At 47.9% G+C, this 16,037-nt stretch overlaps 1 protein-coding gene across 1 annotated transcript in view; it reads left to right on the top strand.

Annotated features, from left to right (window-relative positions):
• LOC122373166 (nuclear factor NF-kappa-B p100 subunit-like) overlaps positions 1-16,037 on the top strand; it is a 110,590-nt gene that overhangs the window by 79,473 nt on the left and 15,080 nt on the right. Inside the window, exon 10 of the mRNA XM_043350992.1 lies at positions 1,114-1,194. Coding sequence (XP_043206927.1) covers positions 1,114-1,194 — 81 coding nt within the window. The remainder of the gene's footprint in view (positions 1-1,113; positions 1,195-16,037) is intronic.

Here is a 16,037-nt window from a genome sequence, read left to right as displayed (position 1 = left end):
AGCTGAGCTGCCTACATGGCAGTTGGCCGGTCAGCAGTTATCTATCCGCTCTGAAACACAGCATCTAGGTGTGACCATCAGCACTGATTTACGTGGCTCAGCGCATGCGCGGTCTCGAGTAAGACGTGCCCGTGGAGCTTTTTACGGGCTCACACCTGCAGGAATGTTTAGCAAGGCTATGTCTGCTTTAGACAAAGCTTTTCTATGGCGCACGATTGTAGCCCCTTCTTTGACATCTGGGAGCATCGTTGCTCCACTGAGAGCTGCTGACATAAGTAACCTGGAATTATTTCAATCTTCTAGTGTAAAGGCAGCCATTGGGCTCCCTGTGTATGCCCATCATTCTGCCCTAATGTCAGCGCTTGGCATTCCTAAGGTTCAAGAGCTTCTCCGATCGCTTACGCTTCGCGGCTTTGCTCATCTGTTTCGCTCGGATCATAGGCTTAAGCAGATAATGATTCGCAGCCTTGCTGTTCTAGCTACTACGCCTTCAGAGTTAGACGGATCATTCTTGAGCTTTACACATAGCCTCGGAAATAATAATTTTGAAGTTACAATGAACATAGCATGTGGCAATGTTGATGGTGAGCTTATTCGTGGCTCTTGTATGAATGATGGAATTGTGGACACAATCAAATTCCTGCTCAACAGCACTTGCTCTCATTCGCGTAAAATTCTTAGGCTCATAACAGTCACAAATGAAAGCACCAGGCACACAACTTGAACTAAAGTATAGGTACTATCGATGGTTTTAGAATGTCCAATGATTGGCTCTTGTGAATGTCCTTGCGTGGCCTAGCATTGTTCTGCAGGCATTAATGTATGTACCTACCTGGCCCAATGTATATGTACTGCTACTTGTTATAACTGTCACCTCACCTTGTCACCTCACATTGTGTGTGTGATGCAAATAAATGTGATGATGATGATGATGATGATATCCGTTCTGATGTCTTGCAAAAAAAAGAGTTGGAAACAGCGATTTATATTGCGCAACAAATCTTCTGTTCAAAGTTACAAACTTACCAAGACTGCTTTGCAAATAGCGAACCCTTCAAACATCCGTAACAACCATACTATGCTGACACGTCCCTGGTCTTTGCCCTGCCGCAGGTACCACCAAGCGTATGCTGATGCCAGCCGAGAGTGGTGGCCCCAGCGACTCGAAGCGGTTTTATTTCGATTCGGAGCAAGGTAAGGAGCCGTGGCCGTCACTGGAGCCCGAGCCGCGCTATCTGCCACAGCGCGGCCTGCCGCCGCCGGCACGTGAACCCTACCTGGGACGGTACAGTCCCGACAGCGGCCGCTACAGCCCCCAGAGGCGCTACGTCAGTCCGGAGAGACGCTACGTCAGTCCGGAGCGGCGCCGCTCGCGCAGTCCCCCCGATCGTCACAGGGCGAGTCCCCCAGAAAGGCCCCGCCTGAGCCCGTCGCGCCGCGCCGCCGCCGCTGCCGCTGCCGCCGAGTCGCGGGTACTGACCGGGGATGCCAGGTACCCTGCCGATGTGATTCGGTACGCCGATAGGGAGCCCGGGCGGAGGAGGGGCCTCCACCATGCGCCGTCGCCGCCGCTGCCGCCGCCAGCAGCAATGACCCCTCGACCTCCGCCGCCTCCCATCTCCGTGCCACCGACCCCGAACCGCGCGCCCGACGGCGCCATGGACCTATCCCTGAGCTCCAGCGGTGCTGGCGGTGGCACTGATCTCCAGTCCCCCTGGCAGACGCCTGTCGACTACGCCGCCGCGGCCAGTGCCGCGTCTGGACGTCTGTACATTCCCACTGTGGTGAACGCGCAGTCGATGCTCGGTATACCCCCGCAGTATGACCCCAGGGCGGCGGCTGCTGCTGCGGAGAACCTGGCTACGCTGGCGGAGCATGCCGAGAGGGCGCAGAGGGCTGAGGCGCAGAGAGCCGAGGCTCAAAGAGCCGAGGCGCAAAGAGCCGAGGCTCAGAGGGTTGAAAGAGCAGAGACGGAAAGGAATGAAGCGGCCGAACGCGCTGAAAGGACCGAAAGGGCTGAGAGACTAGAGAGAGTGGAGTTCCCGCCACCGACCAGCCGGCCGACAATTGCTGTCCGTCCCGAGTTTCGTTCCATGGTGTCGGCGGCACCAACCAAGCCCCGTTCAGCGCCCCCGGACCTGATCCGCATCCTCCCGGCTCCGGGGGTGGGGTCGGCGTATCCCGCCCAACCGCCGCCCTCGAGGGCGCCTCGGACCCTGCAGTCCCCCGGTTCTACGCCTCCGGCGTCGCTCGGATCGGCCGCCAGGAAAATCCAGTGGGAGCGGTGCCGAAGGGCGTTTGATGAGGGTCGCTATAAAGAAGCGTGCCAGGAGATGCCCGGGGAGGACGACGAGGTGTCCCGCAGGTCCACGGACATGTGGTCCAAAGACACCATGGGCAAGGCGACGGGGCATGTCGCGTCGCAGGTAGCGACGCGGGGTGAGGCGGAGCCCGGCGGCGGCGTGAGGCATAGCTCGGGGGACGAAGCGCGTCTGGTCATAGACGCTGAACCTGACTCGTCGGTCACGACGACCACGTCTAGTAGCGGCGGCGGCGGCGGCGGGGCGGGCGAGGTTGTCGACTACGTTGACACTGCGGCGGGACAGGTGAAAATCAGTTTCGATGTGAGCAAACTTGCCGGGCTGGGCGGACAATCACTGTCGGCGATAGGAGCGGTAAGTCCAGGAGCTCGTGCAGACTCCGTGTAGCTCGCTCAATATCGGGGGAAGTACCTCGCGCGAGAGACAGCGAAGGTGAAGCCTCACGTTCGGGCGCGAACAGACTCGGTCTAGTGGGGTGCCCGGGCGCGCGAAGGAAGGCCTGGCGCCCCAGCCCCACCCGGTCCCTCGTATTGTGTCTGGTATCGACGAAAGGGAGCGGCGGCGGCGGCGTGTGCAGGCGAGACGCGGCGCGGCCGGGCCGGGCGGATGACGTCAGTGGTGGACTAGGGCGTCATTGGGCGACGAGCATGGGGAACTTGGGGCGCCGCCGCCGCCGCCGCGGTTACGAGGGCGTTACTGGTGCTTCGGGAGCCTCCGCCATCACACTGGATGTTCAACGTCTGTGTTTCGGTGGCTTTTACACGGCTACAATTTGAGTGTTTATCTTAGAAATGACGTCAGAAAGGATGCCAAACTCGCGACGAATGGTTTAGAAGTTACACTGGTGGACGTAGGGTAGATGTCAATGCGCTGAGCGCCATCGCCACTGTTGTGGCGCATTTCAGTGACCATAGTGGAAAATGTGGACCCAATGTCCACAACTATGGACGACGTGTATGTGTGGATCCAATGTCCACAACAATAGCCGTGTATGTGTGGATCCAATGTCCACAACAATGGACGTGTATCTGTGGACTCAACGTCCACAACTATGGCCGTGTATATGTGGAGCTAATGTCCACAACAACGGACGTGTACGTTTGGATCCAATATCCACAACAATGGTCGTGTATATGTGGAAATGTTCCATGGACCGCTCGTGGTTGGTGTTGGATGACCGTGACGTTGAACGTTGGACGTTGGACGTTGAACGTTGGACGTTGCCTGTCTGTCTAGGTAGAGTCACGGTCACCTACACTGGCTAGTCAGGCGCGTATTCCGTGTACGGCCGATCTCACAGGTTCGGTGCAGTCGTGACGTCAAAATGACGTCATTGGGGGCATGTTCGTATGGCGTCGCCGGGGATGTTATGTGTGGATGTTGTCGGCCGGGCAGGGCGACTGTCCGAGGGACATGTCATGACGTCATATGGAGGCTGTACGGGTAATCGGGACCCGATGTGTCGGCGCCAGCTGCGCCGATGTGACGTCACTATGACGTCACTACTGGTGCAGCCGCCCAGACGGCTCACACGTCTTGTGTTATGGACGTGCTCCATGTGTGCCGCGGTGGACACGGTGCTCCGTCGATGGGTGCTCGCAGCCGTTCAGGCGTTCAGTGGTGTGCTCGCAGTGTTTTAAGATGTTGAGCTTACAATTGTTAACGTCACAGTCAATGTTCACAGTCGCGTTGTGCGGAGACCGAGCCCAGACGCCTGGGGTGGCGCTATGTTCTTGTTGTCTGTTTGTATCGTACTGTCGCCCAACATGGGGCGCGCCTGCCAACCGGTGTTGCACTGGACACTTGGTCCCCGCATACTGTTTCTACGATATGAGCCAAACGTTGTCATACTATGTGATTCCAAACGGGGCTGACGTCATTCGTCGGTTTGTCATGAACCGACTGACTCGGTGGTGACTTGAAATACCGCATTGTTGCGCTATTTTAATACAGGCTTCGGAAGCTCATGTAGACTGTGGGCGCTGATGGCCAAGCGGACTCCAAGTTAGCGAGACCCCGGAGGAAGCAACATGCACGGCGAGAGGAGGGAACATCGCGGAGCGAGAGAGAGAGGAGGGCGTGGCGCGGAGAGCGAGAGGGGAGAGAGCGATGATACCAGACACAGGAGGGGTCGGGTGGAGCGAGCGGGCGGTGCGGAAGGACAGCGGGCGCTGCTGCTACTGCTGCTACATGCTCTGTTTAGGTAGGAGACATCGCGCTAAGCTGGGATCGCATGGGCTCGTCACATGGTCTGCTGTAGGTAGGAGACATCGCGATGAGCTGTGACATGAGCTAGTCACATGGGGTAGGTGGTAGGAGACCCCGGGCCCATGAGGTAGGCATACCCATCTACAGGAGAACATGCCCTTGGATGAAGGTACTGGAGGTGCCTAAATCGCTTTAGGTAGGAGGTTCCGCGCACTTGAGGTGCCCACATGCCTCTTGGCACGAGGAATGAAGCGATATACGAGGCGACGTCGCGATGAGGCGACGTGACGTGCGTGCGTACGTGCGTGCGTGCGTGCTCCGCGACTAAGTCTGGCTTGGGAGTTCGCGTCGTCCTGAGTTGACCACGTGAGTGTGAATGCGAGTGCGAATGTGAGTGAGCATATGAGTGTGAATGTGAGTGAGTCTGTGAGTCTGGACGTAAGTTTGAGAGATTGTGGATGGAGCCCGTGTGCATGCAAATACCGTGAGCATGTGAAATTGGTATAAGTGTTATTACTTGTACTTTATTCTTGGCTTACGCGCTGTATTTGTGAGCGCGAAGTGATTTTTACTGGCTTTTGTGTAAAAACTGTTCCTTGTGGTACTTCCAATACGATGCTTTTTTGTGTATTATTGCCCTGCTTCACCTTACCTACATACAGTTCCCCTGTTTCAATGTACAGACGTCTTGTTCCTGAAAATTAGCGTTGTTACTATTTTGCCCAAATGGGAGGATTGGGTGCTACATGACTACTACTTTATCCTGTTCTTATAGCGATCAAAGGGTTTCTGTGATTGTCACATTGCCCTGATCAGATGGGAAGTAGCGGGGTCCTTGACCTGGCTGCCGAAACCGTTCTTACGGGGAGTGCTGCCTGTGATGTAACTTGCAAGTTCCCCCTTTCCACTCTGGTGGATCCAGGAAGCTGCGTTGAGTCCTGAGCGGGAGGGGAGCATACATCTAAATAGCTTTAAAAAACTACTCTCATTTCGATTACTCACGTATGTACTACTCTGCAGTTCATAGTTAACTTGTTCTCATACAGGTCGTATAGTGTTCATTTTGCTCTCGAAAAAAAACGTTTTTTTTTTTCTTAAATTTCGGACGCCGCCGGGGGGGGGGCATCTCTCGGATCGGCCAACGCCTCTCAAATGGCGGTAATTGGCGTCCTGTCCTGTTACTTGACCTTCCTTCTTCATTAGTCAGTGATACAATTACCCGATATAGTCCCATATGTTTAACGACGAAATTTATTTTAAGATCGGTGTAGTCATTGGTACAGTAATCAACCATTTTCAGCCAACATTTTAAAGTTCTGCTTGGGTGTCTGTTTCAAAAGTGACGATATGCTCTTTTTAAAGTTATGTTTCCCAGTAAAAAGTGTGATTTTCAAGCTCCATTTTTTGTTTTAAGAAATAACGTTCAAATTTATAATAAGTAGCTGGCTGAAAGTGGAAATCCGACATAAGGCCAAATTTCGGCCAATTTATCGGAGATAAATTGGCAACGAAATAAGTATTTCTTGGCGCAGCTATCAGTATCAGGTTTTACTTGAATCTTCATAAGAGCATCTATTTTATTCTTTTTTATCTTTGCGTGGACTGTTGGCTAATTTTCTGTGTAGTCGGGAAGTAACCAGAGATAGTCATTAAAGTTGCATTCATTAGGCACTGAGTTTAATTTGTTGCGATAGTGTTCCCAATTGGCCACATTAGACCGGGCACCTGTGTCATGTGAGCTGTCCTAGAATCAGCCGACCTTTTCAAATGATACGGAAAATAATAATCAGAACGGAGAGGAAGACCCACTCATTGGGAACTCCCGTCTGCGTATGTCGGCAATTAGTTCCAGTCTAAAATGGTTTTGCCATATGTGCTCCGATGCTCCATGTAACCCAGTATGGGGCAATGGAACTTAACAATTTTCAAAAGCAACGTAGCATGCTCCGTCGTTCCTTACTTATTTCCGTCACTTTTAGTTTGTTCAATTTGGGAAGGGGATGTCAACCATTGTGTTAGCTTATTGTCATTTCCTTTATCCTGTCAGGACAACGAATTATCTTACTTCAGAATTGTTGTTACCTCATGTCAACAAGCTTAAAGAAAGATCCATATTATGACACACAGGGGGCTGAATGTCACTTTTCACGTTCCACCCTGCTCCAATGTCACCCTTGTCATTCTTCAAGTTCTATTGAAATCGATGCAAAGCTCTGTCTGGATGTTATGGAAAAATTGGTCTAATTTCAGTGGTACTTTGACAATATACCGGCTGTTGTAACCAGACATGTGCACAGATCTAAGAAAAATGGATTTGGATTCGAATTTCACGGATCCAGATCTCGGATTGAATGGAATCATAGGACATTTTCAGTAATGTGCCAAAAGTATGCCCATGGGCACACGCCCTCGTTAGTGCGCTTTTTGCGAACATATCACAGGCCCACAGGGGCTTGCATCACCCTCTCCCCTCTCATACTGGCCGGCGAGTGTGACTGTCAAGTAATAACAACTGATTTTGTCTACCTGAAATTGATTGTTTGATTGGTTTGTAATTATATTACGAATATTTCTAAGCTTTTTCTAAATTGATTGCGTTCTATTAATGCCTCCGGAAATGCCGTAATTGTCTCATCCATTTGGACATTTTGGTTAATTTCGATAATGTGAAGCCTTTCTGAACTTCATTTTTTTAATTTGTTTATCCATTATGCTGGAAAGGGGGTGTCCCCTCTCTTTCGGCTCCTGAGCCACCTAGCGATACGACGATACGTGGTAGGCGGCGTTGGAAACAGCGTAAAAAACGTGAAATTGCTTCAGCCATTCTTATAACCGATCAATGGTCGGGTCACCAGAGTATTTCGACAATTTTATAAAAACGGCCAAAATAGACGATTTTTCCGAAAACGGGTTGTCTGCATAAGTTGCGCAAAATTACGATTACTGGCATCGTGTTCCTCTCGTCAAGACGCGTCAAATGAACTATATTTTGACCTAGACCTGTCAACTTGAAAGTTTGGTTTAAGGTCACGGTCATGACCTGACCAAAAAAGGATTGTTTTCCATTTTAGTTCGTCGGTATCGTTGAGTTGAACGCATGTAAGGTGTTTTCATTGCTCTAGCATGCCTCTATCAAACGTTATTGGCGTAAAACTGTAAGATAATTTTCGTGACCTGAGGATGACTTCAGGGTCATACGAAAGGGTCACCGGTGCCATTTTTCGGTCGAGTGTATCACGTGTGCTTGTACAAATCGGTGTTTGAGGGTGTTTAGAATGACGTTCGTCCAAAAGAGTTGCCTTTCAATTTTCCTCCACTTGCTTATAATAGAGAGGGCGCAAAATTGACGTGACCTGTGGGTCACCGATATCAGCATTATATGATACACATTTTGTGCATACTGCTGCTCTTGATAAATTGCGGAATGTTTCAAAGCGAGCCGTGTCAGTGTAGCTGTGACAAGCAAATTTGAATTTTTGGAGACAATAGGTCACCTGACGTGACCTGGTGACCTGACCTTGAGGGCCCATGGTCTGAAATTTTTACATGTGCAATGAGATGTATGATAAGGTGTGCCGAAAAACTCAGCGCCGTCGTTTTCTAAATAGTTGCCAAAAACCGCAGGGGGTGTTCAACCTCTCCCCCCAACATGCTGCTTGTTAACCCGCCCTGTAGAGGGGACCGAAACGCGCCCCCCCCCCCTCTTGTCCTACGTAGGTATCTCCTAAACGACTGCAGATTTTTTTCACCGAACGTTCAGGAGCCCACCCCCCCCCCCGGGGTATCCATGTTACGCATTGTGACGAAATATTTTTCCAGGCTTTGATAGGTTGGCTACAAATTACGTCATGTTTCTGCCATTTTTCGACCCAAAAAAGGTGTTGCGGGAAGAGCTGTGAAACCTACAGCTTTGAAGCTACAGAAATATGTTCTGGACCTAAAAGGTGCAGTTTTATAGCATTTACAGGGCTATAAAACTGAAATCTAGGATTTGTGATTTTTTTATTTTGACTCTAAAAGTAAAAGAAGTATTTTTTGGATATAATAGCCCAAAAATCCCAAAGGCTTTTGAATCTCGAATAAGTTGAATATTTATGATAATCCCTACCGTCTTCTTAAACCAAATTTGAGATCGACAACTCTTTTTTGTGCAACTTATTGCAAAAAAACGTTCAGAATTGAAGACGTCAAATTTTCAAATCAATTTTTAGCAATTCTAGACCACTTAGGACAAAGCAAAGACCACCATGAGACTCCGCACATAACAAGCTGCACCGAATCGATACCCATTTGATGCAAAAATATCAATTTTGAAATTTTACCTAATTTGACCGAACCTTCACCTGACCTTCACCAGAATATACCCTGTACTGGCCCCAAAGGCTGCCTGACCCACACAATCGCATTTTTCATGTAAAATGGACCATAAAACATGTATCACACGACACTCATATTTCGACCCTCGGTGACCTGACCTTTGTGACCTTACCTGATATCAGTGACCTCATGGCCGGTAATTTTCCGAGATCTTATGGGGAGCCGAAACGCCCCGTCCCCCTCTCCCGCCCTCCCTTACGGGTAGTGGAGTCCGCCGCAGGGTTGTGCTCGACTCAAAATAATTTGCCGACTCGACTCATCATTCAACTTCAGAAAGCCCTGACTCAACTCTGACTCAAACAAGGAGCTGATTTTTTCCCTTGACTCGACTCATGACTCAAGCGGCTCAATGAAAATATGAGTCGACTCAAACTTCACTCAAATTTTTTTTGTTGAGTCAAGTGAGTTGACTCAAAATTGACTCAGATAAAAAAGTTGTTGAGCGGGGTCGGGGGTGAAAAAATTCGGCAGCAGGGCCAGGGCGAAGTTGTTAAGCGGAGGGGGGGATGAAAAGCTTGTTTCTAGAAAGTTGAGTCAGCTGACTCATGTTCCTAAATGTTTGACTCAATTCAATGTCAAAAGTTATTTTACTGACTCAACTCTGACTCAACTCGACGCCTGAATATTTTTGTCCGACTCAACTCTGACTCAACTCAACAGCTCAACATTTTATCCGACTCGACTCAAATCTGACTCATTTGAGTGAGAGTTGAGTCAAATTTCTGACTCGACTCATGAGTCAAGCACAACCCTGGTCCGCCGATAGCCCCACGGGGCTCGGGTTAAATGCAACTCGGCGATACGATACATTCCCTAGCACTGCCAGTGCTAGGGAATGTTTCGCTGAGAAATGAAGCTTCTTGTACTTTGTGATTCCTCAAGTATCCCAAACTCTTTCCTCTCTGTTTTTTTTTATAAAGTTCAGCTGAGGTGATATTGGTTATGCGATCTCACAATTATTAGGAGAAATATATAAAGTGAAATTTTGGTACCGGAAATTTTCCATTCCATTACTATCAAGATCATGAAATCGCGAGTTCTTATACTCTTTTTGAGGCTCGATGCTTAACTGTCGCATTTCGTGCCCTGCGTGGCGTCATGCATTACGTCACTTAGGTCATTTCAGTTTCCGTCAGTAGCTGCAGATCGAATTGAGCTATGATGGCCTGCCACACAGGCCTCACACAGGCCTGCCAAATCGAGTTATATGTGGCATGATCCTCTACTTAATTCGTTGTCTGAATGGCTTTCACCTGACATTGACCTGAGTTAGTTCCCGAAGTTAACCTTAGTTAAACCAAAACATTTAACTCGCTTTGCTTGAGAATAAGGAATACCATGACGCCAAAATCGCGGTTTGCGAACCATTTTTGGCGAAAGTATACACCAAAAAGCGAATCGGAATATTCGGTCCTTTGACCTGACCTCAGCGAAACCCAAGTGACCTGAGACTGTAAAATTGAGCACCAGTCGCTCCTTCTCATTACCGTATTACGGCACGCTCGCTTTTTTGCGGAGTTCCAGCTGTATAAGAGGTAAAACGGCAAGGGGGCTCCACCAATCCCCTCCCTCTTGGTCCGGGCATACCATGAAAATTTGTTAAATTCCATCCCGTATAAGGGTTTACACCGCGGACCTGGGCGGTAATTACAACTACTGCAGCCCAGTGGGGAGTTTTTTTTTTCGTCCCCATCTAGCTCAGATAATAAGTTATAGAAACAAAAGCGGTTTCAAACGACGGTTTCCGCAAAAATCTTAGATACCCAAAATTTGACCCTAGATGAATTTTCAAGGTCAGAAATTAAAATTAAAAAAAGGCAGATGAGTAGAGATTTTGGGCTATGTGCTCCAGACTCCATAGGCTGGCAGAATGTACAAAATCGGGCAAAACTGTTTGTAAAGAAAAGAAGCCAACCTAAGGAATTCGACCCCCTTTACTTCAGCGACGATATCGTCGCAACGCGAAGAGATAGAGAAGCGAAACTTTGCACACGCCTTCCTGAATACCTAGCCGAGGTTGTTTGGCCCTTTACTTCAGCGACGATATCGTCGCAACGCGAAGAGATAGAGAAGCAAAACTTTGCACACGCCTTCCTGAATACCTAGCCGAGGTTGTGTCCAAATTTGGTGTCGATCCCATTTGAAATGACGTCACAGTGACGTCAGAAGTCAAATTATAAATTTGCGACTCTCAGTTTCCTCATGATATATCCGATATATGAGACCGAATATGTATAAAGGACCGATTATTGGTCAGAACCTAGTTGAAAGTGTGCTTAGATGTTTTGGGATGACAGTAGGTGCTGTCTAATTCATTTACAGTTGAGTTTCATGCTCAGCGACATCAGAAACGGTCGATATCGGAAAACGACAAAATTTTATGACGTCACTGTGACGTCATCTTAAGTGCTACAACCACCAAACTTTCCTCAAATATTGCCTAGGTATTCATTTGAAGCTATGCCAAGATTCACGTTCGTAGCCGCAGGTTTCGGAGATATTCCACAAAACGTAAACAGGGGCAACTTTATGCCCCCCCCCCCAGCGGCTCGTGGGTTAACCCGCGCCCCGCTGGGGTCTGCCGAGCAACGCGCCCTGCTGAGGGGGGGCTCAATTTCCCCCCCCCCCCTAAAGATCTCGAGAACCACGTAACATAGCGACAAGCGGCAAACGGTGTTGGATTGCCCCAACAGGGCAACCTTGTGACCCAATTTCATTGACCTAGGTCAAGCCGATGACGTCACAGGTCGGGTCAAATGTCGAATCTTCACCGTTAACAGGCATTTCAAGAAATGCGTTGTAAAATCGGGTAAAATGCATTTCATTGAAAATCATCGATGGGGAAATGTTCGTCAAATGCATATTTTGCTATTTGAGGTCACTGATACCAGGTCAGGTCACAGAGGTCAGGTCACTGGGGGACACAAGGCAGCCTTTGGTGTCAGTTTAGATTATGTTCCGGTGAAGGTCAGGTCAAATTAGGTCAAATTTCAAAGCTGATATTTTGCATAAAATGGGTATCGATTCAATGCAGCTCGTCACGGGGATTTCAACGGTGGTTTTCGTTTTCCGCTACGTGGTCTAAAATTGAGTAAAAAGTATGACGTCATCAGTTTTGAACAGTTTTTTTTTTCGCTATAACTTGGCCAAAAAAGGAGGCATCGATAAAAAATTTGGTATGTGTATAGAAGAGCGCAGACACTATCACATATATTTCTTTTTTCGAAATTCGGAATAGTTTTGGGATTTTTTTTTTTGCGTTTTTCTAAAAAAAACATTATTTTAATTTTGGGGGTCAAAATCCCAAAATTTTGAAAATCCGAGATAACAGTTTTGTAGCGCTGTCTTTTGTCTACATGACCATATAAATAACTTTGAAATTGCTTGGTAACTGTAGCTTTTGTGAGTGTTTCAAGATTTCATGTGTTTTGCTCATTTTTGCTCGAACATGACCTCAGTTTGACCTCAATAACTCCTGATCTAAGGTGACCTAAGACTTTTGTGTGAAGGTGTCAAATTGATGCCCAGGAAGGTACTGAAAATTTGGCGGCGCTGCGCCGCCCGCCGTTTTCCTCCTATTCAGGAAAAACCACAGGGGGGCCAAATTGCCCCCCCCCCCCCCCCCAGCGGAGCGAGGGTTAAAGTAACCACTTTTTCTGATATCCTGTGTACCGAGTTCTAAAATGTTGTGAAATATTTTCAAGCTTATGCGGCACCATTTGTGGTTTAAAGAAAGAGGTATGGCTGACCCAAGGTCAGGCTCATGCAACGGTATCCTTCCTAGAGGCTATTTCACTGATTCATGTCAGCCATTATGCTTCGCCTATTTTATTACACTGGGGTTTCAAATGAAAATTTTGAGTAACACTGATGACAGGTTCTTGATCAGCGGTTATAATATACATAAACAAGACCACATATGTGTCAAGGTCAACTAAAGGTCACTCGAGGTCACATGAGGTCAACATAGAAGCTAACCTTTTTCCAAACAAAGTGTCCTATGTCATTCGACGCATACTGAGAAGACAGATGCGTTTGTACCACTAACTAACTACCCGTAACTACCACTAACACTACGACCATTGATGGTAGTTATTTGCAAAAAAAAACTAAAACCTTACTTCGGGATATTGCCCTGAGCTCTGACCTCAGGTCACCAAAGTAGTCTTTACATTTTATTCTAGGTTATATGGTATACAACTATGTTCGTAATTTGTCTCGATCTCTAAAACTCAGGGGGAATCGAAAAATCCCCCCATCGGTGGCCCGCGAAAGTTAAGTATGTGAACTCATTCAGCTGATTTAGTTCAAAATGTTTGTTAATTAACCCTCGCCCGTATAGGGGGGGGGGTCGAACGGACCCCCCTCGGTTTTTCGCGAAAAACTCGCGTAAAAAGCGGCCGATCGCGGCGAAACTCTCAGTACACTCGCGTTAATCAATTCTACACCTACGCTGAAATTTTCATAACCCTGACCCTAATGACCTTTGACCTGTGACCTACTTTTCGAGACCATGTTTGGCCGGAATCGCGATTCGGCGTATGTCGGCTCGCATTAGCCGCGCGTTTGCAGTTTCGTGGTTTTAAGCGTTCAAACATGGGATATGATGTTGCTCTCATGTATTAGGGTGGGTGTCAAGGTCACCGGAAGGTCAGGTCAGGTCATTGACCTTTGGTGACCTCGGTTCACTTTTTCGAGTTTTACATGTTTCTAGGCCAGTTTTTGGAGCTGAATTCGAATTTAGCAACCATATGAACATTTACGAAGCAGTTTTGGCACCTCCGTAACATGTAACGAAGCTGTCAGAGGCGGTTGCCACCTACTACGAATACCCTTACTGGTTAACCTGACCTGACCTGACCCGACCTGGTTTAAATGCATGAATACATCATCTGCGATCACAACTAACATGATATTCGTGATCAGCACCCCGAAAAACCCCATTGCAGCCACGCTTTACGACTTTCTAACAGGTCCCGATTTTCCCGACTTTTGGGTCATTGACCTGACCTGGAAGGTCAACCGATGACCTAGGACAGTGGTCGGCAGGTCATTCGGGGTTGTGCCCCCTTCTTAGGCGCCAGGCAGGGCCATTACCCCCACCTACCCGACCCCATTGCTGACACAACCAAGTTTACTGAAATTTCATACCTTTCTGGAACTCTTGGGTATTTCTGCATTTCCGATGCATCAAATATGACTCTTCCTCCACAAAGCATTTAATATATCCCATTTAACCCTCGTACATATAGGGGCGGCGGGTGGTTTTTCGTTAAAAGCTCACGTAAAAGCCGTTGGATCACGACCAAATTGTACCCTCGAGCCAATCATTTTTTTTTTTTCTTTACCTGCCCGGGAAAACCTGAGGCCAGTTTTACCAACAGAAAAATAGCCGCCTGCCGGAATTTTTGCCTAAAAACCGCTTCACATACGGAGTAAGCGCGGTGAGCATGTAAGTGGATAGGGCTTTACAGTTAACGCTCCGTATGTGAAGCGATCTTTGGGCGAAAAATTCCGGCAGGCGGCTATTTGTCTGTCGGTAAAACTGGCCTCTGAAGTTGAACCCATAATGATCATTGGCTTATGCTGAGTTTTTTTTTTTTTAGATCATCTTGAGCCATAAAATCTCACTTCAAGAAGTCATAGCGGGTCCCGATTTTCTCGACACTTGTCTTTGGCCTCCTGAATGAGACGAAATGACCAAGGACCTTAAAAATGGGCAGCAGCGGCTTCCTATAGTCACGGGAAATACGCTCGGTTTTTTATGCGCAGCTCCATCTCAGAGTCCGAGAGGCCGCGGGGGTCCGATCGACTCCTCCCCCTTACGTTAGCGGCTGTGGAAACGCCAACAGACAGGCGACAGTTAAAAATTGTATCTGCTTTTGTACGACTGTACGGAGCCGCGGTGAGATGGTGAGGCGAGCAGCTACGTGAAAATTGGTATCTAATCGATGTGTGCTGTGCCTTTGACCTGGGCTGATCTTTGAACCCTGGGATGCAATAGTCGCGATGGTTCCATCAATGGAGCCACTAATTAAAAACATAGGTTTTCTCAGAATCCCTCATTACCCCCACCGAGAGGGCTCCATTACCCCCAAAGGGGGCATGCCCCACCATTTGCCGACCCCTGACCTAGGACCTTAAAATTGGGTATCATCGGCTTGCTCTCGTCACGGGCAACACGCTCGTTTTTTCCGCGAAGCTCTAGCTCGATCAGGGGCGAAACGGCAAGGGGGGGTCCAACGGACCCCCCCCCCCCCTATACGTTCGCGGCTGGAAAAACACCAATACGGGCGAGGGTTAAGTTGTCAATGACATTTCTAATCAAATGCGCTTTTGTCGAATCGGGTATTTTATCTTCAAATGACTGAAGATGCGGATGCATTGCCACGTAAACTAGAATCAAACTATTTTTCTCGTTTTTTATTGCATAGAAATTGAACAGGCGAACATTTTATTGAACATTGGACAGGTTATGTATTCCATTCGACCCTTGCCGTCAAAGGTGATTTTTAACACTCACAGAGTACTCGGTACGCTTCTGATTTTCAGCATTGTCTGTTGTCAGTTGTTGTTTATGTGAATAGTGATGTTTTACAAGTGATTGTTTGGCTGTATGTATGAATACGTAAACCAAAATGTGCATTATTTAACGAGAAAAAAATGATCGAAACGATTGAATTAGTGAATGAGCGAATGACTTGGTTATGCATTTAAGAATGAATAAATGAATGAATGAATGAATGAATGAATGAGTGAATGAGCGAATGTAACCGCAGGTTGTTTGAAAATTGACAAACACTATTCGTTAGAATTGTGTTTTTTCTATTGAAACACAACTGGAGCAGTTCGTGGTTGGGTACTTCCTGCAGTGCAATGTTCAGATTGCAATGTCAAACTGGCACTTGGCGGGTAGCCGGCAAAGGCTTTAACGGTTTACCTGATGTTATCTGGGCTATTCGTGGGTTACGTCTCGTTCTGTGGATTATGGGATAAATATGCTTGTAGATTATCAGATGATATTATCGGATTGATACGTGCGCCTTAATCGATTACAAACGGGTGCTTTAGTAAAACAAAGTCGGGAACTGATCAGATATGGTCAGATAAGCATGCGAGCAGTCTAAAATG

This window comes from Amphibalanus amphitrite, unplaced genomic scaffold, assembly GCF_019059575.1.
Source record: "Amphibalanus amphitrite isolate SeventyFive unplaced genomic scaffold, NRLGWU_Aamphi_draft 001452F_arrow, whole genome shotgun sequence".
NCBI classification, from domain to species: Eukaryota; Metazoa; Arthropoda; class Thecostraca; order Balanomorpha; family Balanidae; genus Amphibalanus; species Amphibalanus amphitrite.
The sequence above is the reverse complement of the archived record's forward strand: the minus strand, read 5'-3'. Positions and strand labels throughout refer to the sequence as shown.